This window comes from Mytilus trossulus, chromosome 9 (assembly GCF_036588685.1).
Source record: "Mytilus trossulus isolate FHL-02 chromosome 9, PNRI_Mtr1.1.1.hap1, whole genome shotgun sequence".
NCBI classification, from domain to species: domain Eukaryota; kingdom Metazoa; phylum Mollusca; class Bivalvia; order Mytilida; family Mytilidae; genus Mytilus; species Mytilus trossulus.
Window position 1 is genome coordinate 43355366 of NC_086381.1, and position 23147 is coordinate 43378512.

The 23147-nt window shown below is 31.3% G+C and overlaps 1 protein-coding gene and 1 long non-coding RNA gene across 2 annotated transcripts; both read left to right on the forward strand.

Moving 5' to 3' along the window:
- The first annotated feature begins 87 nt into the window (after positions 1–87).
- Positions 88–17781, forward strand: LOC134682952 (rho guanine nucleotide exchange factor 39-like). The gene is made up of 13 exons (XM_063541895.1): positions 88–157; positions 957–1012; positions 1873–2015; positions 2733–2948; positions 3360–3478; positions 4976–5046; positions 5781–5944; positions 6923–7132; positions 7644–7732; positions 9550–9661; positions 15100–15378; positions 16029–16264; positions 17303–17781. The coding sequence occupies exons 2-13, from the start codon at positions 985–987 to the stop codon at positions 17403–17405; spliced, it is 1770 nt and encodes a 589-aa protein (XP_063397965.1). The 5' UTR covers positions 88–157; positions 957–984; the 3' UTR covers positions 17406–17781.
- A 16-nt stretch (positions 17782–17797) lies between these two features.
- LOC134682953 (uncharacterized) lies at positions 17798–21942 on the forward strand. Its single transcript, XR_010100935.1, has 2 exons — positions 17798–19308; positions 19978–21942. It is a non-coding gene; the product is annotated as an uncharacterized LOC134682953 (long non-coding RNA).
- Positions 21943–23147: the final 1205 nt, after the last annotated feature.

Below are 23147 nucleotides of genomic sequence, written 5' to 3' on the forward strand. Positions count from 1 at the left end.
CAGATCAGTTGTTTATAATTTAGATAAAAAAAAATATATTTCAAATTTAAGTTTATTAGAAAAATTTAATTATTATTTTTGTTTAAAGATTAAGCGGCCAAGCAGTTCCGGTTGACAAGGGGCGGAAAATTCAAACACCTGTCAAAGATTTTGTTTTGTACGTAAATTTAACCAATTATCAGTTAACTTTTCTATGCATATGTCACAACTATATCGAATTAAAATGCAAATATATTTGAAAAGAAGAAAAATATCGAGCATAAGACATGTAAATGATGTTCCAGAATCCTTCGCAAACCACCTGATACAAATTATTTTAATTTTGAACTGACATTATACCCAATACTGTCTTCTTACACCCTCTGGCTCTATCTGAGCCTAAAACAAATTATTTTTCATAGAGTACAGTTATATCATTACTGGATCAACAGAAGTACCATTTCCATTTCCCACCAAGAGCGGTGCAGGATGGAATGATTAATTTATGCTCTTTACTTTAGTAGACTTAATAAATTACAGTCAGGCCTCAAACGTTTGTTTTCGGTTATCTTAATCTGAAGTTGGTTAAAATCTGACTTTATTCATCATTAATTTCTTGTCGTGAGATTTGTTAGAAGTCTCAATTTATTATCCAAAATCATTGTCTTTTTTATTAGGGAAAGGAAACAGACATATATATTTTTTGGGCCTAATGAAATAATTTAAATAAGCAATATGTCAGTCTGTTCACCATTCCTTACATGGAGGGATGAAATACTTTCGATCACGCTACACTGTACGACATAGACACAATTTGTGATGGTGAAAGTTCCTCATCGTTCAATTTTCATCCATGGAGATCCCTTATATATGTAAAACTGTTAAAGCAAGAAAAACTAACTTCCTGATCATTTATAGTCAGAAATCATCCTGAATCAGAGAATATTTAATTGGACTTTTCGTTTTTCACTTTGTAGGTAACTGGAGATGACTGGGATCTGAAAAATGTTGACAACAAGGAGTAGATTCAAAGGTAAACTGTTTCTATGAAATTTAGAAAAAAAATCTATTTCCCCCCCTCCTATAAACAATGATAAACATGATAAGGCCAAACAAAAAAGTATGTGTGTTTACTGTCACATGCTAAAAAATATTAATAGGGATTTTTTTTTTACATTGAGTCTACATGGTCTATGGGAGCAACATTGTAACTAAAGGGTCATTCTTTATTCAACATTGTTAAAGTGACTTTAACAGTGCTTAATCAATTATTACCCAAAAAACTTTAGAGAAGGTAGGGGTACAATAAACAAACATACATTTTTGGCCAAAAAAATCTACATCGTTTTTAAATGCACTTGCAATTGATCATGAATCTAAAAGTGGTTGACTTACACGTACACAAATGAAACTCATCACTAGAGACTGTTACCTGTTATATGACCAGAAATTGCATATTACAGTGACAAGAGCATGTACATGTGCACCTGGCATATCAGGAAGCAGAATTTATTGGACTCTTAACATTATTAAAATTCAACATGTTTTTTGTCATTTCATTGTCATTTAAAAAAAAATTATAGATCTTGTTTATATATATAGTGATTCTATTATGATAATGCTGATTGATTGAGGTGCATTGTCATTGGTAGTACAAACTGTTGAGATGTTGTGGAATGGACTTTTTAAAAATATTAAGATTGTCAATGAGACAACTCTCCTCCAGAGACCAAATGATAAAGAAGTAAGCATATATAGGTCACAGTTCTGCCTTCAACAATGAGCAAACCCATACCACACAAGCTATATATAAACATGATAAAAGGCCCTTGAATGGAAAATGAAAAACAATTATTACTTTCATAGTTCTCTACTTTAATAATTTTGTAACAGTGTTGAATGAGATAGCCCAACAGAACAAGGAACAGATTGATACAGTCACAGAAGAAAAAAGAGAGAAAAGAAGAAAGAAAGTGATAAGAGAATTGTTTGAAACAGAAAAAACTTATCTGAATCATCTAGAGTTAGTGAACAAGGTAAATGTCTACAGTTAATGTGGGGATTTTAATGGTGACATTATTGTGACTTACTTATGTTGAGATTTCAAAAGTTCAGGAAGCTTCAATAGTTTTAGTAGGTTATTTATAAATGTATATTGGTTATCCTTTTTATGTCTCTTTTGGTTGTACAGGTCAGATCCTATATTAAAATTACCTTCTTACATGTACATGTATTCTACCTACTTGCATGTGAAGAGTACATGTTGAAATTGTATTGTATTTTATTGGGACATAAAGCAAAATGTTTTAAATCCATCTGATTGTGGCATTTTAATTAAAACTTAAGGACAAATACTGATACTCAACTGCCCATTAGCTTCTTTTTAACCATTAAATTTTCATGGTGTCTAATTACTTTTTCAACTTGTAGATTTATATGACAAGAATATTATTCAGCATATTGCTTTGCTTTTGTCTGTGATGATTTTGTCTACCATTATGATTTTATAGAATTAAAAGTGTTTAATGTGCTGAATCTGAACTGATTTTCATGATATGAATGCCCGTGTAGCTTTGTTTTTACCCTAACTGATAAAGATAAAAGGAGAGAAGTGAGTGCCAAGAGACATTTTTTTTAAACTATTTGAATTGTCCATTGTTAAAACAAGGTATTTGAATTTTCTGCTTGTCTGTGTCTCTTTTCAATATATATTATATATTGAATTTCAACAAATGTTTTTTTTTACATTTCAGTATTTTGATTTCCCACTGAGGTTTAACTGTTTAATCCCAGACAGCATCCACAATAAGATCTTTGGTAATATAGAACAGATATGTGAGGTGAACAAGACACTTCAGGAGTATATGGAACAAACCACTATAGGCCAGGCCTTTCACTATCTGGGACCATTTCTAAAGTTATACTCATCATATGCTAACAATCATGAAACTGCTTTAGCAGCCTTGCAGGTAAATTCTCAGAACATTATCATTATCAATATATTAGGCATACTCATTATTGAAAGGAAGAGAGGGGAAAAGTAGGTACCTATACACTGTTTTTTCTCATGGTTAAATGTTGTACGGTTGCCTATTAATTGCCTAAATTCATTTTATTTGAACTTTTTAAAAGTAGATAGTTGTCTCATTGGAGATCATACATCTCCTTATTTTTATATGGAAGCCTTATGTATAAAACTTACAGAAACTCTAAAAAGAATTAAATTTCATCTTGCTACAGTTTTAGGGTAAAGTTTTTTTTAAATGAAATACTACTGATATAATTTAAAAGTTTAACATCCATCTCATAAAGAAGGAAAACTTATTTTGTATCATGTTCATTCCTTTATACATGTTATAACTGATGAATAATTTAAACAGGAATGGTTACAGAAAAGCACAGAATTCAAAGATTTTATCCAGACTCAAGAAGAACGTTCAGATTTAAACGGTCTGAAACTTAATGCTTTACTGATTACTCCTGTACAGAGAATACCAAGGTATGGTTAAATTACCAGTGTTTTTACAAACGAAATGAGAGGTATTTAAGATTATTACAGCACAATATATAATTAGACATAGAAACAAATATTTCAAAGAACAGGATAAATAATTGATCTCACAGTCACATGAAAAGGAGTAGGTCCGGTTAGGGCTGATTTTTGCCTAAAATTTCAAGTTCATCTAACGAAAGAGTTTGGACACTTTTTTAACACTTAAGTGTCTATTTCAATTGATCCAATAAGTTTATGTGAAAGATTTTAACTGATTGTGTCTGACATTAAAAACGCTCTGGTTGAAGCTTAAATATGAAAAATCTATGAAATATGCAAAACACGTTAACGTCACTTTTCAGATGTTTTTTTGTCAAAATGAAAGTGGCTGCAGCTGTGTTCATTTTCAACCTTTATATATGTTATGTATTATCATCAAATACAACTAACATTTCAATATTATGAATGAACACAAATGCGGCCACTTTCATTTAAGACGGAAATTGTATAAAATTTAACTAAAATGCCAAAATTGTTAAAATTTCAGTAATTTAGCATAACTTAGTGATGCTAGTAGCCGATATATTTGCACTGTATTGTCAAAAACTGCCTATATTTATGTAGCAGCAGCATTCTACTTTCCAATAAATAGCTAAAAGATTACAATTTCACAATTTTGTAAAACTGCTATATTTTGGGGTCAAAAAGGGGTCTTACTGAACCTACTCCTTTGTAAGTAACCAAATAATGCACAGGCCATTAGCCATTAATACAATAAAGACAAACAAATTTGAAAACACATTTGAGCCAGCCACTAAGCATTCTAAGCTCACAGCCGCAAAAAAATAAACAACTGTGTTGAACAATGAATTTTAAGTAAAAAGATTTTTTTTTTAAATGTTTGTAAATCTAGCATGCAAGAAATTGTATCATGCAAAAACTAAATAAGCAAAGCAAGCAAGGAAGAAACAATATCCACTATGAACTGAAATGTTATTCTCTATACTAGAAACAATGTCTCCTATGAAAGGAAACAGCACCCAACAGTGCGAACTAAACTCAATGAAAACAGTCCCTTACCTGCAAATTAAAATCGAAATCATTAATTAGTACATTATGTAAACAAACATCTCAAAATAATATAGATAATAAATGCAACTGCATATTGAGGAAACTATGAACAAATAGAAAATGCAGGCAATACCAGTTTTAGAATGGAAGAAATTATATCAACCATAGACTAAAGTATGTAAAGGGAGAATGGCAGAAACAAGAAATTAACCATATCTAATCCTTCAACTCAACATTATGAAAGTTATCTCAAATGACAAGTTATCATGAAAAACTAGATGAGCAACTCTTCTTTTAAAATATAAACCCATCTGCCTTATACCTTCACAATAGGGATGTGGACCACCATCCATACAAATAATTAAAGAAGTATGAAGTCTATTATTTCCTGATATGAACCTCTAATGTAATTCTATTATTTTCATCCCTCAGATATAGACTTTTACTAGAAGACTTATTACAGTGTACAACAGAAGAACATCATGATTATATACAGATAAAAGGTAAAAACATGATAGCTAACTTTAAGGAGAATTCCAGCAATATAACATATTAGTGATTCACAAACCATTCAAAAACACATTCAAACAGAATTACCTGAATGGTTTGAAGAATTTTGAAACTAGAAAGCATCTACCTCAAATAAGAATTACATGAATTAGTGCTCATAAACTAGCCATAGAGCTGAGATATTGTAAACAGATTGACAAAGATAAAAACAATTGTTAATTTTGTTCTTTAAATTCAATTGAAAAAGTAATTCATTTTTCAATTTCTTATGTCATGTCCAGTATTCAAACGAACATGACAAATTATTTATGATACTGCTTTAAATATATATATTAATCTAAAAATCTAGGTATAGAAAACAGATTTTTTTTTTTTTGCACAAAAATAAATATTCAACACTGGCTTTGGAAAAATGTTTGGTTTGTTATAAATATTTTACAATAGGAAAACAATTACTAAACATGCTAAAGTTAACTTCATATTATCATTATCATTATTATTTCTTAACTTATGCCTATAAGAGACCATTATATGTTTCATGTGCTTTACACAAGATTATATGTGCCTTACATAAAAAAAAATGTGTATACATTCTAAAAATAGATATAGGAAGATGTGGTGTGAGTGCCAATAAAAAGAATGTGGTTAGGAATTTGGGATTAATGTACAGAATTATTCTTTGAAGTAATGAGATGTATGTTTTATGTGTCTTGAAACTATTTTCTAGAATCTGCCCAGCAGGTGGGAGAAATAGCCAGTCATATAAATGAACATATAAAACAACATGAGAACTTCCAGAAAATGTTGAGTATCCAAAAGTGTTTTGACAGCTCAGCACCAAAAATTCTGGCTCCAGGCAGAGAGTTTCTTAGGGAGGGAGTACTGAAAAAGGTAAATAACTTAGGTGTCAAAACAAGTCTTACATAGATGTTTTTTGCTTCATTTCATTAAATACTGCTGTTTCAATTATTTTTTGTGGATTGAGGAAAACTTTGTTGATATTTGATTTCAGTGCTTTGCCAAGCACTATTCAAAGCTAACAGATCTTTTTAATTGAGTATTTGAATTCTTGTTTCACCTGTTCCATAGAAATCCATGAATATTGATGAATCCACAGTAGGTCTTCTGTTTAACATTTATCACTCTATTTTCATTCTGTAGACTGATACATTCATAGTCAGGTGTTTCATTCAAACAACACTCATGCTTTAAAACTAGGGCAAACAATTTTCTTTTCATCTTTATTTTGCTTTTCCTAGTCACAAACTTCTACCCATGACACTAAAGTAGTGTGAGCCCAGCTTATTCAACCATTCTAGAATTAGAATATTCAATGAATTATTATCAAATATATGCTAATAGATTTGGATTGGAGACTATTCACAATATAATTTTCAAGTATGTTTGGTTTAATGAAATAAATAACTAAAGAACTTTCTTGTGTATAATTCGGAGTTTAGTATGACGTCAATTATCACTGTACTATGATGCATATTTTTAGGGGCCAGCTGAAGGACACCTACGGGTGCGGGAATTCTCGCTACATTGAAGACCCATTGGTTGCCTTCGGCTGTTGTCTGCTCTATGGTCGGGTGGTTGTCGCTCTGACATATTCACCATTTCCTTTTTCAATTTTATTAGTAGAATTTCACTGAATCTGACCCTTTGGAATGTTTCATATGATTTAAGTTCCAACAATCTGTCTGGATAGACACCCTCATATACTGTTTTCAGCCATTAAACTAAAAACTAACAAAAAATAATAACTGTGTATATATAAACATTATAAAGTCCTGTTATAGTTTAAGATGTCTGAAATTTGCAGAGCATCACATGACTAAAAATATTTCTTTGTACAATTGTTGACAGGTTTCAAGGAAAGGTGGGAAGTCACATGACAGGATGTTCTTCCTGTTTTCTGACATGATGCTTTATGGGAAGGCTAAGTTTTTAGACAGTGGTAACAATACCTACTCTTGTTGTTGTGTACTACCATTAAAACACTGCCAAGTAGAGAGAATGTTTGGACAGAGTAAGAATGGCAATACTAGTCTGACAGAAACTGGAGGCATGTTTTCTGTGAGTATAACTAATACAAACTTCTTTAAAAGATAATTGTACACCAAAAAAAAATTCAGGACTGTTTTAGCAACTCTATGTTTAAAAGTTAAAAAGATATTTTTTATTAGGCATTCCTTTTCTTATTGTATGCAGGAAACCTTGAAATAATGAAACTTTATAAATTGAATGTCTTATATTTTCACTGACCCATCAGTTTATGTTGTAGATTTGACAGATTTTTATAGATTATCGTTGATTATCTCAACGAGATTGATTTTCTCGCTTGAGCTGGGACAGCGAAAGTGAGAAAAGCAATCAAGTTGAGATGACCAATGATAATCTGTTTATCGCTATTTTACCTATGACGATGTTGTCAATTACAATGTCAATTTCGTTAGCAACGCCACATGGCCTCCTAAGTTTCTAGCGATAATTTTTCCATCTCAAGCGAGAAGCATGATATGAAAATTATCACAAAAAAAGATTAAAGGAAAAATGCAAAAAATAGCGATAATTTTCTGTATTTCAGATTGCATGTAAAGATGAGAGTTTACTGTTGTTGTCACATGACCCAGAAAATGTCCAGCAATGGGTGGAAACTCTGGAGTCGGCTATCAAGTAGGTTAAAATGACTGGCATCCATAAAACTACAATGTGTACAAAATAAATGGTTATATATAATGTACTTGCCGGTTTGTCCTATAACCAATGCAAATAAATAAGTCGTCAGCTTCAGTGACAAAAACAATTTGCCTCACATTAGTTAATTGAATCCCCTTGGTCCAATTAATTGTATAATTCTTTAAAATTTGAGATGGGGAATATATTTTTCCAAACTTGTTACCTCTATCACATGTAAATTGATAGGCCCAGCGCATGAATATATTTGATGGTTAATGCAAAAATATGAACTCAATGAAATTTGCTATCTGATAAAAAAAATGAACTGCAAAAACTCATATCATTCAAACGAATGATTTGTGTTTATTATTTAATTTAATGATTAACATGCAGTGAAAATAAATTTTGATAACGTCAGTGTTATAATTACTGCCATCTTTTTTTAAATGGTTACGAAAAGAAGTTTGGTCACATCGTCTATCGGAGAAAAAAAAAACCAACGTCACGATCAACTACCAGAAGTCCTCTCGATCAGTCATATCAACGTATTCCCTTATATGCAAATCAAATCAGAATTATTCACTTTTAAATCATTAAAATGGTAAATGAATGAATCAATAACATGAATATAATAACTTAGAATACAGACACATCGATATAACAACAACAACAGAATAATAATTCTTGTTAACAATCTTTCAAGTAAAAAAAAACAAATTAAAGACTTCCATGCAAAATTTTGTTATCAAGGTTAAAAAGGACAACAATTATATTTATCATCATACATTTGCATTAAAGAATACTAGAACATACCCGCAAAATCACTGTCATTTAGAGCTTGGTTGAAACTTTGTAAAGTGTTCAAGGATGAATATTTGAAAAAGATTTTATGCAGATTAAGATTTTTTTCAGGGGGCTTATGAATATATAGGGAATCAATGATGCATGACTGGAGCAGGACCCCTCTTAAGCAGTCTGTGCCCCCCCCCCCCCCTTAATGAAAATTTCTGGATCCGCCACTGTTGTCTGGAGAATTTCAGAAACGGTATCAAAAGAAGTCACAGGTTCTTGGAGACAGGACATTAGTTTTTAAGCCCACTCTCTATTCCGAAGTCCAGGGTTTTTTTCTGCGAGATTCCATTATTTTTGCATTTCTGTATACTATGAGGGGGGTCAGAGGGGTCCCCATCCTGATATCCCGGGCATAAAAACATGCCTGAAATCCTTAGGTCCCAAATTTAAAGAAATTTAAATACTGACATCCCAAATTCGAAAAAGAGTTCCTGGATCCTGAGAGGATAAATTCTAAAATCACCAGCTTAAAAACACCCAATCCCGTAGTCCTGATAAAGGTCTATCCCCCTCTACGATTCATATTCATGATATTATAAATAAAGAGTATTTGCTATTAGCTATATCAATTCCAAGTTTCTTCTCCATGGCGATCACTGCTATAATATATAGAGAGTCTTCTGTTTTCTTCCAAAACAACCAAAACTGATTGATCATAAGAATAGATGACAAATGCAACTATGCATTGTTCCTATAGGACACAGAGGCATGAGGATCAATTTATTGTGGGAGTAAGAGAAGCGACACACAAAATGAGGTCTTCTCGTTTAATAGTATAGAATATAAAAAAGAAGATGTGGTATGATTGCCAATGAGACAACTATCCACAAAAGACCAAAATGACACAAATAGAAGACCATGCAGAATGAAACAATTCATTGGTATTGTTAGAAAAGTTATATTATCTAAATATTATTGAAATACAGAGTATGACATTATTGATAACATTTTATGTTTTGTAGAAAGTTGTGTAAAGACAGATCTACTCTGAGAAAACCTAGCAGCAATAAACTACCAATGAGGGGCAAGTCACTTTGGAGACAGAAAAAACAGGAAAAGATGGAGGAAAAAAAGGTTAACTATAGAACGTCTTAAATACATCAGTTGTGATTGTTTGATTTGTGCATTTAAAATTTTTACTAAATGTTTTGGAAACTCTGAGTTAATTTTTGAGCTCACTTGGCCCTTCGCTTTGCGTCCGTCGTCTGTCGTCGTTAACTTTTACAAAAATCTTCTCCTCTGAAACTACCGGGCCAAATCAAACCACACTTGGCCACAATCATCATTAGGGTATCTAGTTTAAAAAATGTGTGGCGTGACCTGGTCAACCAACCAAGATGGCCGCCACGGCTAAAAATAGAACATAGGGGTAAAATGCAGTTTTTGGCTTATAACTCAAAAACCAAAGCATTTAGAGCAAATCTGACATGGGGTAAAAATGTTTATCAGGTCAAGATCTATCTGCCCTGAATTTTTTGATGAATCGGTCAATCGGTTGTTGGGTTGCTGCCCCTGAATTGGTAAATTTGAAGAAATTTTGCTGTTTTTGGTTATTATCTTGAATATTATTATAGTTAGAGATAAACTGTAAACAGCAATAATGTTCAGCAAAGTAAGATCTACAAATAAGTCAACATGACCAAAATGGTCAGTTGACCCGTTTAGGAGTTATTGCCCTTTATAGTCAATTTTTAACCATTTTTCGTTAATTAAAGTAATCTTTTACAAAAATCTTCTCCTCTGAAACTACTTGGCAAAATTAATCCAAACTTGGCCACAATCATCTTTGGGGTATCTAGTTTAAAAAATGTGTGGCGTGACCTGGTCAACCAACCAGGATGGCCGCCACCGCTAAAAATAGAACAAAGGGGTAAAATGCAGTTTTTGGCTTATAACTCAAAAACCAAAGCATTTTGAGGAAATCTGACATGGGGATAAAAATGTTTATCAGGTCAAGATCCATCTGCCCTGAAATTTTCAGATGAATCGGTCAATCGGTTGTTGGGTTGCTGCCCCTGAATTGGTAATTTTGAGGAAATTTTGCTGTTTTTGGTTATTATCTTGAATATTATTATAGATAGAGATAAACTGTAAACAGCAATAATGTTCAGCAAAGTAATATCTACAAATAAGTCACCATGACCAAAATGGTCAGTTGACACGTTTAGGAGGTATTGCCCTTTATAGTCAATTTTTAACCATTTTTCGTTAATTAAAGTAATCTTTTACAAAAATCTTCTCCTCTGAAACTACTGGGCCAAATTAATCCAAACTTGGCCACAATCATCTTTGGGGTATCTAGTTTAAAAAATGTGTGGCGTGACCTGGTCAACCAACCAAGATGGCCGCCACAGCTAAAAATAGAACATAGGGGTAAAATGCAGTTTTTGACTTATAACTCAAAAACCAAAGCATTTTGAGGAAATCTGACATGGGGTAAAAATGTTTATCAGGTCAAGATCTATCTGCCCTGAAATTTTCAGATGAATCGGTCAATCGGTTGTTGGGTTGCTGCCCCTGAATTGGTAAATTTGAAGAAATTTTGCTGTTTTTGGTTATTATCTTGAATATTATTATAGTTAGAGATAAACTGTAAACAGCAATAATGTTCAGCAAAGTAAGATCTACAAATAAGTCAACATGACCAAAATGGTCAGTTGACCCGTTTAGGAGTTATTGCCCTTTATAGTCAATTTTTAACCATTTTTCGTTAATTAAAGTAATCTTTTACAAAAATCTTCTCCTCTGAAACTACTGGGCCAAATTAATCCAAACTTGGCCACAATCATCTTTGGGGTATCTAGTTTAAAAAATGTGTGGCGTGACCTGGTCAACCAACCAAGATGGCCGCCACCGCTAAAAATAGAACAAAGGGGTAAAATGCAGTTTTTGGCTTATAACTCAAAAACCAAAGCATTTTGAGGAAATCTGACATGGGGATAAAAATGTTTATCAGGTCAAGATCCATCTGCCCTGAAATTTTCAGATGAATCGGTCAATCGGTTGTTGGGTTGCTGCCCCTGAATTGGTAATTTTGAGGAAATTTTGCTGTTTTTGGTTAATATCTTGAATATTATTATAGATAGAGATAAACTGTAAACAGCAATAATGTTCAGCAAAGTAATATCTACAAATAAGTCACCATGACCAAAATGGTCAGTTGACACGTTTAGGAGGTATTGCCCTTTATAGTCAATTTTTAACCATTTTTCGTTAATTAAAGTAATCTTTTACAAAAATCTTCTCCTCTGAAACTACTTGGCCAAATTAATCCAAACTTGGCCACAATCATCTTTGGGGTATCTAGTTTAAAAAATGTGTGGCGTGACCTGGTCAACCAACCAAGATGGCCGCCACAGCTAAAAATAGAACATAGGGGTAAAATGCAGTTTTTGACTTATAACTCAAAAACCAAAGCATTTGAGGAAATCTGACATGGGGTAAAAATGTTTATCAGGTCAAGATCTATCTGCCCTGAAATTTTCAGATGAATCGGTCAATCGGTTGTTGGGTTGCTGCCCCTGAATTGGTAAATTTGAAGAAATTTTGCTGTTTTTGGTTATTATCTTGAATATTATTATAGTTAGAGATAAACTGTAAACAGCAATAATGTTCAGCAAAGTAAGATCTACAAATAAGTCAACATGACCAAAATGGTCAGTTGACCCGTTTAGGAGTTATTGCCCTTTATAGTCAATTTTTAACCATTTTTCGTTAATTAAAGTAATCTTTTACAAAAATCTTCTCCTCTGAAACTACTTGGCAAAATTAATCCAAACTTGGCCACAATCATCTTTGGGGTATCTAGTTTAAAAAATGTGTGGCGTGACCTGGTCAACCAACCAAGATGGCCGCCACCGCTAAAAATAGAACAAAGGGGTAAAATGCAGTTTTTGGCTTATAACTCAAAAACCAAAGCATTTTGAGGAAATCTGACATGGGGATAAAAATGTTTATCAGGTCAAGATCCATCTGCCCTGAAATTTTCAGATGAATCGGTCAATCGGTTGTTGGGTTGCTGCCCCTGAATTGGTAATTTTGAGGAAATTTTGCTGTTTTTGGTTATTATCTTGAATATTATTATAGATAGAGATAAACTGTAAACAGCAATAATGTTCAGCAAAGTAATATCTACAAATAAGTCAACATGACCAAAATGGTCAGTTGACACGTTTAGGAGGTATTGCCCTTTATAGTCAATTTTTAACCATTTTTCGTTAATTAAAGTAATCTTTTACAAAAATCTTCTCCTCTGAAACTACTGGGCCAAATTAATCCAAACTTGGCCACAATCATCTTTGGGGTATCTAGTTTAAAAAATGTGTGGCGTGACCTGGTCAACCAACCAAGATGGCCGCCACAGCTAAAAATAGAACATAGGGGTAAAATGCAGTTTTTGACTTATAACTCAAAAACCAAAGCATTTTGAGGAAATCTAACATGGGATAAAAATGTTTATCAGGTCAAGATCTATCTGCCCTGAAATTTTCAGCTGAATCGGTCAATCGGTTGTTGGGTTGCTGCCCCTGAATTGGTAATTTTGAGGAAATTTTGCTGTTTTTGGTTATTATCTTGAATATTATTATAGATAGAGATAAATTGTAAACAGCAATAATTTTCAGCAAAGTAAGATCTACAAATAAGTCAACATGACCAAAATGGTCAATTGACCCCTTTAGGAGTTATTGCCCTTTATAGTCAATCTTTAACCATTTTTCATAAATCTAAGTAATCTTTTACAAAATCTCCACTGAAACTACTAGGCCACAATCATCTTTGGGGTATCTAGTTTGAAAAATGTGTCCGATGACCTGGCCATTCAACCAAGATGGCCGCCACGGCTAAAAATAGAACATGGGTGTAAAATGCAGTTTTTTGCTTATAACTATGAAACCAAAGTATCTAGAGCAAATCTGACAAGAAGTTAAATTGTTAATCAAGTCAATATCTATCTGCCCTGAATTTTTCAGATGAATTGGACCACTGGTTGTTGGGTTGCTGCCCTCCAATTGGTAATTTTTAAAGAAATTTTGCCGTTTTTGGTTATCTTGAATACTATTATAGATAGCGATAAACTGTAAACAGCAATAATGTTCAGCAAAGTAAGATCTACAAATAAGTCAACATGACCTAAATGGTCAATTGACCCCTTAAGGAGTTATTGCCCTTTATAGTCAATTTTTAACAATTTTCATTAATTTGGTAAATTTATGTAAATTTTTACCAAATATAGTTCTCTGTTGGGCAAAGTTCATGATAGATATAATTGTTAGAAGCAAAATCGTTCAGTAAAGTAAGAACTTCAAACACATCACCATCACCAAAATACAATTTTGTCATGAATCCATTTGTGTCCTTTGTTTAATATGCACATAGACCAAGGCTGTGCATTTATTTATATTGCCTCTCTACCCCTATTTCTTACATTCTTTGAGGAAATTGCAGCTAGAGTATACTTCTGGTTTAAACATCTTGAAAGGCTTGTTACTTAAATTAATTCTTAGTGGTTTTCACAAGTATAGGCGAAACTCAAAATTAAGTATTGAATAGAATACATTTTTTATAGGCTTGTATAGGTATGTACAGTTTTCAAAACAAAATAAATAAAAAATCCACAACAATTCATTTTTATCTAAACTATATTGATATGTATATAACATGTGTTAAGTGTCTCATAAGTCAAATTTATGACTGAGTATTGATTGTTTTATTGAATACTGTGATTTGTAAATATTGTCAATCAATATGTGACACTATAGTAAAATAAACATTTATTATTTTTTTTTTATATCTCAACAAATATCCTACGAAAAATCAGTTGTTTATAGTACAAAATTCTATTTTTTCAATTACCTTATCACAAAAATAAGAACACAGCCTTTTAATCTTTCTGTAACTTAGTAAAATTATCATTATTATACATTATAAAAAATTGAACATGACCTCATTGTGCTGTTTACATGTATACAAGTAGTCAATGTTCTTGAAATTAATTGTTTATTGTTTCAAGATGAATTATTTTTATTCTGACACATAATTTAGAAAAATAAATTATTTTTCATTTTCAAACTTATAGTATAAACATATATAGTTACAAAATTTTAGTTTACAATAAGTTAAGAGTACAGATTATAGTACATGTGTATTATCAAGAGTCTATATTTGTTGATAATAAACTTAACATACTTGAAAAAAAAGTCATGTATAGAAAAGTTCTAAGGAAAAAAAATGGACAATACATGATCCAGATGTAAAAGGATTATTTAGAAAATTTGTCGATGAAAGACTTAAAAATGTTATCTCAAGAAATTTGATTCTGTATAAAATATGCTGTTTGCAGTATGGTGTTAGTGGTAGGTATGGTCTATGGTGTGTCCAATATCTATCGTAATTTCTGATATCCTTTCTATGTTCTTTGTAGATATGTTTGTCACAGTATTATCTTTTAGAATTTTTAACAATAAAAACCTCATATTTATAAAACTTGTAAAAATCGATCTTTTTCTTTGTAGATGAAAGCTAAATTACAACCAGTCACTGAGGATACAACAACATGTCCAGAATCTCCATGTTTACCTGATGGATTATCTCCCTTTAAAAAAACATTTCCTGATATTATAAGCTGTATGTCACCTAAAAGGAGAAAATTGCAAAAGGATCGAACTAATTCACCACTTCCCCCTCCCCGTCAAAGGAAAAGGGGTGTGGCTAGCATATCTGATGATTATTCCAGTTCACCCGTGCCTAAGAGATTGACAAGAAGGCCATTGTCTGAATCAGAATATAGTCAGGTTGGTAGCTTTAGATTTGATAGTTTGTTAAAAAAAGTTTACATATATATGTATATTAATATGTTTTGGTGTTTATTAAGACGTCCATTTTCACTGAACTTGTACACACCTCTTGATGTAGGATGTTCTAGCTGCCTTGAAGAACGATTGATGGCCTTGGACTTATATCTGCTCTTTGGACATATTTCCCATTTCCATTCTCAATTTTAGTCATATGTTTAGAGTAAAAACATGAGTTATCTCCATAAACTTCAGATTTCATAATTGAATTTTTAACACCATGAAGTATTAGATGTTTCAGTGTAAAGTGACCAGATTAAAACATTGAATTATGACTTAAAAGTTTAGTGATAATTAAATTCAAGTAGTTTCAGGCTTATATCTCTTTTTTTAGCTTGCATGGTAAATGGAGCCAAGATAGCTTTTCTCATCACTTGGCATTCATTGTGCTTGATGGATTAGTATTACCCCATTAAAGAGTGATACATGTTTTATTGATATGTAGTCGAAGCAAATTATTTTACCTTATTTTTTTTAGATTATAGTGCAAAAATCAAAACACATGAGAAAAAAATATCTGTCATTTTCTAGGTGTTCAGCTATTGAGATTGACAAACCTGCCAATATTTATTATTTGACTTCTATTTCAGGCATCTGATGTATTTGAGGATACCAATGATTGGATTACTACTTCCACTCCATCAGCTGATTGCACTGAAAACACTTTCATGCAGGTCACTATGGATGACCTTGACCTGGCAGAGGTCACAAATAATTCATTTTGTCAACCGAAAGCTAATGATGAAAAAGCATCAACGGATGTGTATTATACTAACAGCTATAGAGATCAGAAAAGTCAGACGTGCACCAGAAAACCATTTACAAGGTATAAAGAAAAAAAGGTTTATCAGATTTTGGATTGAAGGGCCTTTAGTTGCTAGCTTCTATTTCATTTGGTCTCTGGTGTGTAGTTGTCATATTAGCAATCATACCTTATTTTTATGCCCCACCTACGATAGTAGAGGGGCATTATGTTTTCTGGTCTGTGCCTCCGTTCAACTTCAGGTTAAAGTTTTTGATCAAGGTAGTTTTTGAAGAAGTTGAAGTCTAATCAACTTGACACTTAGTACACATGTTCCCTATGATATGATCTTTCTAATTTTAATTCCAAATAAAAGTTTTGACCCCAATTTCACAGTCCACTCAACATAGAAAATGATAGTGCGAGTGGGGCATCCGTGTACTTGGGACACATTTTTGTTATTTCTTTAATAATCAACATCATTATCCTTGTTTTCAATAATTCCGACTTACATGAAGATGAAAGAAAGCTGGCAAACTATATATAAAGTATACTAAAAATAAGCCAAAGTAATTGAAATTATTCTGAAAAAAATGCAAAGTTTGCTAATAGATGATTTGAAATACTATGGATTCATTATAATAGACAACTTTCTAGTTTAATGCATTTCCGTCAAAAACTCTGGTTTTAGTGAACATCATTCGTGAGTTTAGGGGCATTGTCACTTTCATTTCAATGTTGAGCGAGTCAGGTTAGAAAAATTATAATGCTTTTTGGTAAGAATTATTCAGCAAATTAAATTTTCATAATTGACGATCAGCACTGCTGTCATTGGGGTATTGTGATTAAGTACTTTCAAAACATTATTTCTAGTTTATCCTGCACAATGACGACCACTAAGATGCTTGATGAACCTTAATAGTGCAGGGATACAGGTGATCCCCTCTATCTTGCAGTTGACGTCAAAAAGGCGCGCATAATTGACAAGTTTTTTCTGGTGACAGATGAACTTGAAAGTGGTCTATTAGTTTGAAACCAATTTTTGTTGAGTCCCCTATATAAGAAGTAATTATGTTTAATTTATTGATAGTTTTATAATTATATGATGACTTTATTTTTCAGATTATTGAATACAGGAAGAGGGTTCACAAAGAGATGTCACAGTGCCATTAACAATGTTCAGACTAGAATTAGTGAAACAAAACAGAACTGTTCTATACAATAGCTTTAACTTGTAGGATACAAATAATTATTTTGCCTCAGCCCTTTGAACCTGCAATCTGTGTGTCAAATGATGAGTAGTGGGTAAATTTAATGGCACATTAGATTCTGTGTCTTCAAAATTAAGAAGGTTGGAGAAAATATAGACATTCAATAGTTTTGAATGTGTGTTTTTTGTAGGTTGTATATGGTATATTTGTAAAATAATCAGATATACTGTGGATTCATCATTATTCGTTGGATACCAATTTTCGTGGATTTCAATGGTAGTGGTGAACCACGAAATTAAATGTTCAACGAATGACAAATTATCTAAAGGCTTGTATGAGGACCTTGGCAAAACCACGAAATTAAATATCTACAACATGCAAGTTTTCCTTCATCCATTATTGTTATATTAGACATACAGTAAATTATATGTTAGATTATACTATTTAATACTCCTATTGATATTGAAACATTATCTACATGACTGTTTTATTGTATTTTGTAATTTTTCACATCGAAGGAAAGAAACAGAAACAAGTGAAGTGTTAAAAAAAATATTCAACATTGTATTAATATGTTATTCTATTTTATATGGGTTTTAGTAATCAACAAAATGCAGTAATTAGTTGTAGACATATAAATAATTTTTAAATATGTAAGTGTACAATGGATTTTTTAAAGTGCAAGCACCAATTGTTTTTTAGATAATTTTAAATAATAATTTTTTAACATACTTCCCGAGTTTTTATAAGACATTGGAAATGCTTTTGCGGTATAGGCTCTTTAATCTGACAGAGTAACTTATTACATCTCATATCTTCTATTCAAGGAAAATATTTTTTGATTTTTTATTGAGTAGATTTTATGAAATGTATATTAATGATCCCTTTGAATGTTATTTTTAATAATGGCCAGTAGCTTTTTCATATTGCAATGATTTAGATATTTTATTTTGAATATAATAGAAACATGGTCAAATAGTCAAAATAAAGGAAATTGATATTTACATCTAATATTAAATTAAACAAGAAAGTCTGTATTCCAACACCCTAATATTATTGTCATATTATATATTTGATAATTATTATTTGACAATACCTAATTTTACTCCAGTATATGTAGTTAACATACAAAAAGTAATAATAAGACCTGTTGTTTCTCTTTTTTATATGTATCTTATATTTTCTCACACTGATATTTTATAGATTATCTGCAAGGGAAGTACAATCTTTGGAAAACATCAAAGGGATATAGGCTATTCTTCTTTTAACTTTCTTGATTTTAAATAATATGAATTTAAATTTAGTTTTATGTTATTACTCTGATTTACTTTTATATATTGCTGTGTGATTTTACTTTAATTTTATTTGTTGTTTGAAAAGGTTGTATGACTTCACAGAATAATTCTACCTATTCAATCTAAATTGCTGATTAAATATATTAAACCTTTACTTTAATTTTTATAAAATCATAATAAGTTCACTACACAAAATCGGTGTTGGGGTATGGAACTCTGAAAATCCTCCTGGCTGTTGTTTAGTGCCGAAGTTATTGTGTCGCCTGACAGTGTCAAACTGCCATCGTGTAACATAATACTGATCAGGTATTTCATGCTTGGTTGATAGACACCACTTGAAAATGGTAGGATAGAATTCAACCAAACTTGCACGCTATCATCTGCAAGCTTAAGGTATCAAGTTGTGTACCAACCATTCATTTTGTATTCAATGGATTTTTGGTTGTGTTATACCCAAATGTTGGTAGAAATATAATTATTTTTTGTTGATTTCCCTTAACCAGAATAATTCAGTCCCTCCACGTAGTCCTCCTACTTGTGAGGACCTGAATTCCTAACATGATAAAAATGTATCCTGGATTTTGATTGTTGCCTGGTCGAAGAGGTGACTAATCAGCAATTAGTTCAATTTTATCGAGTTACGGTAAATCCTGATATAATTCCTAATGGTTGATTGAAGATTTTACATTGTCTACGTATTAAGGGGTTAATGTAGTAATTGAAGATCAGTGAAATTTAACAACTGAATTATTCAGGTTAATTGAGAAAGGTGAACATGCCTTATGAAGTGGTGTATAAATAACACAACTTTCTCCAAATTTTTGACAAAGAGAGATATAAATCTATAGAGAAACATATCACACTTCTATAACTTGTGTATTATGATATTTCCCCACTCTCAACAGCTAAATTTTGATTATTTAAAAAGCTTAGAAAGCCTCAAGCTTCAAATATTAGAATTTATTTACGGTCTCCAGTAAAGAAATATTGTAACAAACTTGTTGCATTGGTGTAGTCTATACTTCTACCACTGAATTGAGTGTGAAACAATATTTCTCCACTTGAGACAGTTAAATGAAAATCAAGAGGCTTGTGCTAGCATATTAAGTGCCAGTCTTTGTAAGAATCAGGCAATTTAGGTAAAAATTAAAACATAAGAAAAAACCCACCGAGCTAATCATGCTATTTTTAAAATACTAACCATCATCCTGAGTTAAAAAGTATTAGTCTTTCGTTTGTGTGTGTCTGGTAATATCAAATAACTTGGTTAGATATTTGGTTAGAATGATAGCAAACTACAGAGTTATCTCCCCTTATTCGTTAATTCCTAGTGCATTTCAACCAAATTGTATCTTCTATTACCAGAACAGAACACGGAAATGAATGTCATTTTTGTGCATATTAAAACTACATATTATGGACTGAAATCAATGTCAAATTGGGTGGGTTTTATTGGTCATGTTTTCACCACTGCCTCATTCTTAGGCAGACTGGCACTTAAATATCTAACTGTTGAGAGCTGAGAAATATTGTATTGCAGAAGATCTGGTGATATAATCTGTTTCTCTAAAGATTTTGTAGACAATATGCAGATAAATTAATCCTTTCAGCCAAAAATTGTGTCCTTTCTATGTAACGACATCAGACATGGTATAATACAAACAAAAATTTGAATTGAAAGCAAGAATATAATACATCATAATATGATAGGTGAATTTTGAAAAATTAAGAACTGATATCAAATAAACCACACAATGATTAAATAAAAATAATTAACAGGTCAGGTAAATGTTAGATTGGATGTCTTTTCCTCCCCATATAACATCTGACAGCTTCTGTATGACATTTTTTTCAACAATAAATTTAACCATACTTTCCAATATTGATTTTAAAAGTAACAGTGATAGATTCATTGCCAAAAACTTATATGGGTATTATTATATATTTGTTTAGGGGCCAGCTGAAGGACACCTCCAGTTGAGGGAATTTCTCGTTACATTGAAGACCTGTAGGTGACCTTCTGCTGTTGTTTTTTCTATGGTCGGGTTGTTGTCTCTTTGATACATTCCCCATTTCCATTCTCAATTTTATTGACACACAATTTTATTTTTCTTAAACTGATTTTCTAGAAAATTGTAGTGTCCATATGAATATTTGTCTGAATCTGGATATGATTTCTTAATTCTTTGAAAATTAAGTGCTATAATTTTTTTTAATACTTTAGTTTATCTCTGCATGGTCAAACAGCATGTGAAGGGTTGTACTTTTGTCGGACACTTTGGTATGATCTATAACAGACGGGTCTAATTTCTGGCACACATTTGGTTATCAACAAGATGTATGTATTAAAAAGCTTTAATGATGATTTAGCATAATATATTAACAGTATTTTAATTGACAGTTATATATATCCTATATTTGTCATTTTAAGAATGAAATATGATTAATTGATGACCATATTTATAAATGTGTAATTCAGGTTTATAAGTCTGCAGACACTAGTATGTAACATGTATAGTAAAATACATTTGAGACATATTTTGATGTTCTTAATACTTGATCAGTGGTTGTATTTTTCTTTATTATTTAGTGTAAAATTTGAAATAAACTAAAAAGAATGTCAGAAATGTTTGATGAAATATAATATATCAAAGATATTTATGAAAGTAATTCATCACATTTGTTGATCATTCTTTTTTACCATTAAACTTATATATTTATGTACATGTAACTACTTTCTTTTTCTTAATGTGTATCATGTACACTTGTTCAAAAATCATTGCAATAAACATTGGAACTTTTATGACCAAACTTACTACAATTGTTATTAGGGTGTCTCCGTTGGAAATATATTTCAAGGCCACTACTAGTTATTGGATTAACTACATTCCCATCTATACCAAAAAAATAGAACATTAAACTGTCAAATTGATAACAAAAAATATTTCAGTTAAGATCAGTTAAATGTAAAAATATTATAAGGAATAAATTACTTTTTATGATTCCCCTTTATTCAGTATGGTGAATAATATATATAAAAACAAATCCCACAGTTTAATTAGATGTTAATTTTTATATGTCTTTATTTAGTAAAATGAATACTTTTGTTGATTATGAATACTTGTTTGATTGGCTGATATTGTTCATGTTGGTTTGACTATAATACTTGTGATGTGCAATAATTATATATATGTAACATATTGTAAGTAGAAGAATCTATTTTATACAGATATAGAAATAAATGTTTATTTTCAAATGTTTATTTTATTTTTGACTTTGATGCAGCATAACAACATGATCATTTGAGGATATTTTTTGTTACCCTGTAAGATTTATATTCTTAAAAGAGGGACAAAAGATACCAAAGGGACAGTCAAACTCATAAATCTAAAATAAACTGACAACGCCATGGCTAAAAATGAAAAAGACAAACAGACAAACAATAGTACACATAGTTAGTTTTGCATTTAAAATGAGCAGATATTTAATTACCTTTTTGTCATAAAAACATCTTTAACCATACCAATAATGTTGAAATGTTTTGCAGCAAGTAAACATAATACTTAAAACTGGAGCCTATCATTACTCAACTATCTGGTACCCTTAAATATACCAGCAACAAATTTGAACATTAAATTTAATTTCAAAAGATGTAATAAATTTCTGGAAAGAAATGCTTTGCAACTCCTAATTCTGAAATAACATTACCATTAAGAGGAAAAATCAATTTCCTAAGTCAATTAATTTTTTTCAAACAAAAGTAGGACAACTACCACATTACTTATCCTTGTGCAACCACTTTCAAACATAAGGACAACAGATTAAGACGCAAAAGTAAACTACACCAGTAAATCAAAATGTAGGAACATCATATATCAGCTATATAACATATGTGTAAAGAATTTTAATAATACAAGTTCAATAGTGAGACTCTTTTCCTGTAAAGATATAAGATTAATGGTGCCATGATTTATGTACATGTATATAGAGCAAGAATCTTTAGCATTAAACAGACGATGATGTATTTACACAAAATGTGTCACAACTAGGAAAGAACAATTATTGATAATCTAATAATTACACACAATAAGAAGACAACATAAACCTAGAGAATATGTCTGAGACTTATTAACCTATATTTTACATATACATTGTGTAGACAACATCAAGGAAGCATTGCCAAAATGGGAGGGGTTACAGACGCTGGTGTTAAAGCAAGAATCACCAGAATCACCTTTAATATTCTAGGGAAAGTATGGAGTGCCAAGAACATCTCAAACAGTCAAAACAATGAAGATTTGTCAACTCAAACGTAAAATTGATGCTCATGTATGGATCTGAAACATGGAGAACAACTAAAACAATGATGTCTAGACTCTAAAGATTAATTAACTACTGCCTAATGAGAATCGTGAACAAAGGATATTTCAACAAGGTAAGAGGTGTAGACCTACGAAAAAG

Excerpts from the sequence above, each read along its gene's own strand:
- LOC134682952 (XM_063541895.1), top strand. The coding sequence starts at position 985 with ATGTTGACAACAAGGAGTAGATTCAAAG. Across the intron at positions 3,479-4,975 it reads CCTGTACAGAGAATACCAAG|ATATAGACTTTTACTAGAAG; the intron begins GTATGGTTAAAT and ends TTCATCCCTCAG. Across the intron at positions 16,265-17,302 it reads ACCAGAAAACCATTTACAAG|ATTATTGAATACAGGAAGAG; the intron begins GTATAAAGAAAA and ends TTTATTTTTCAG.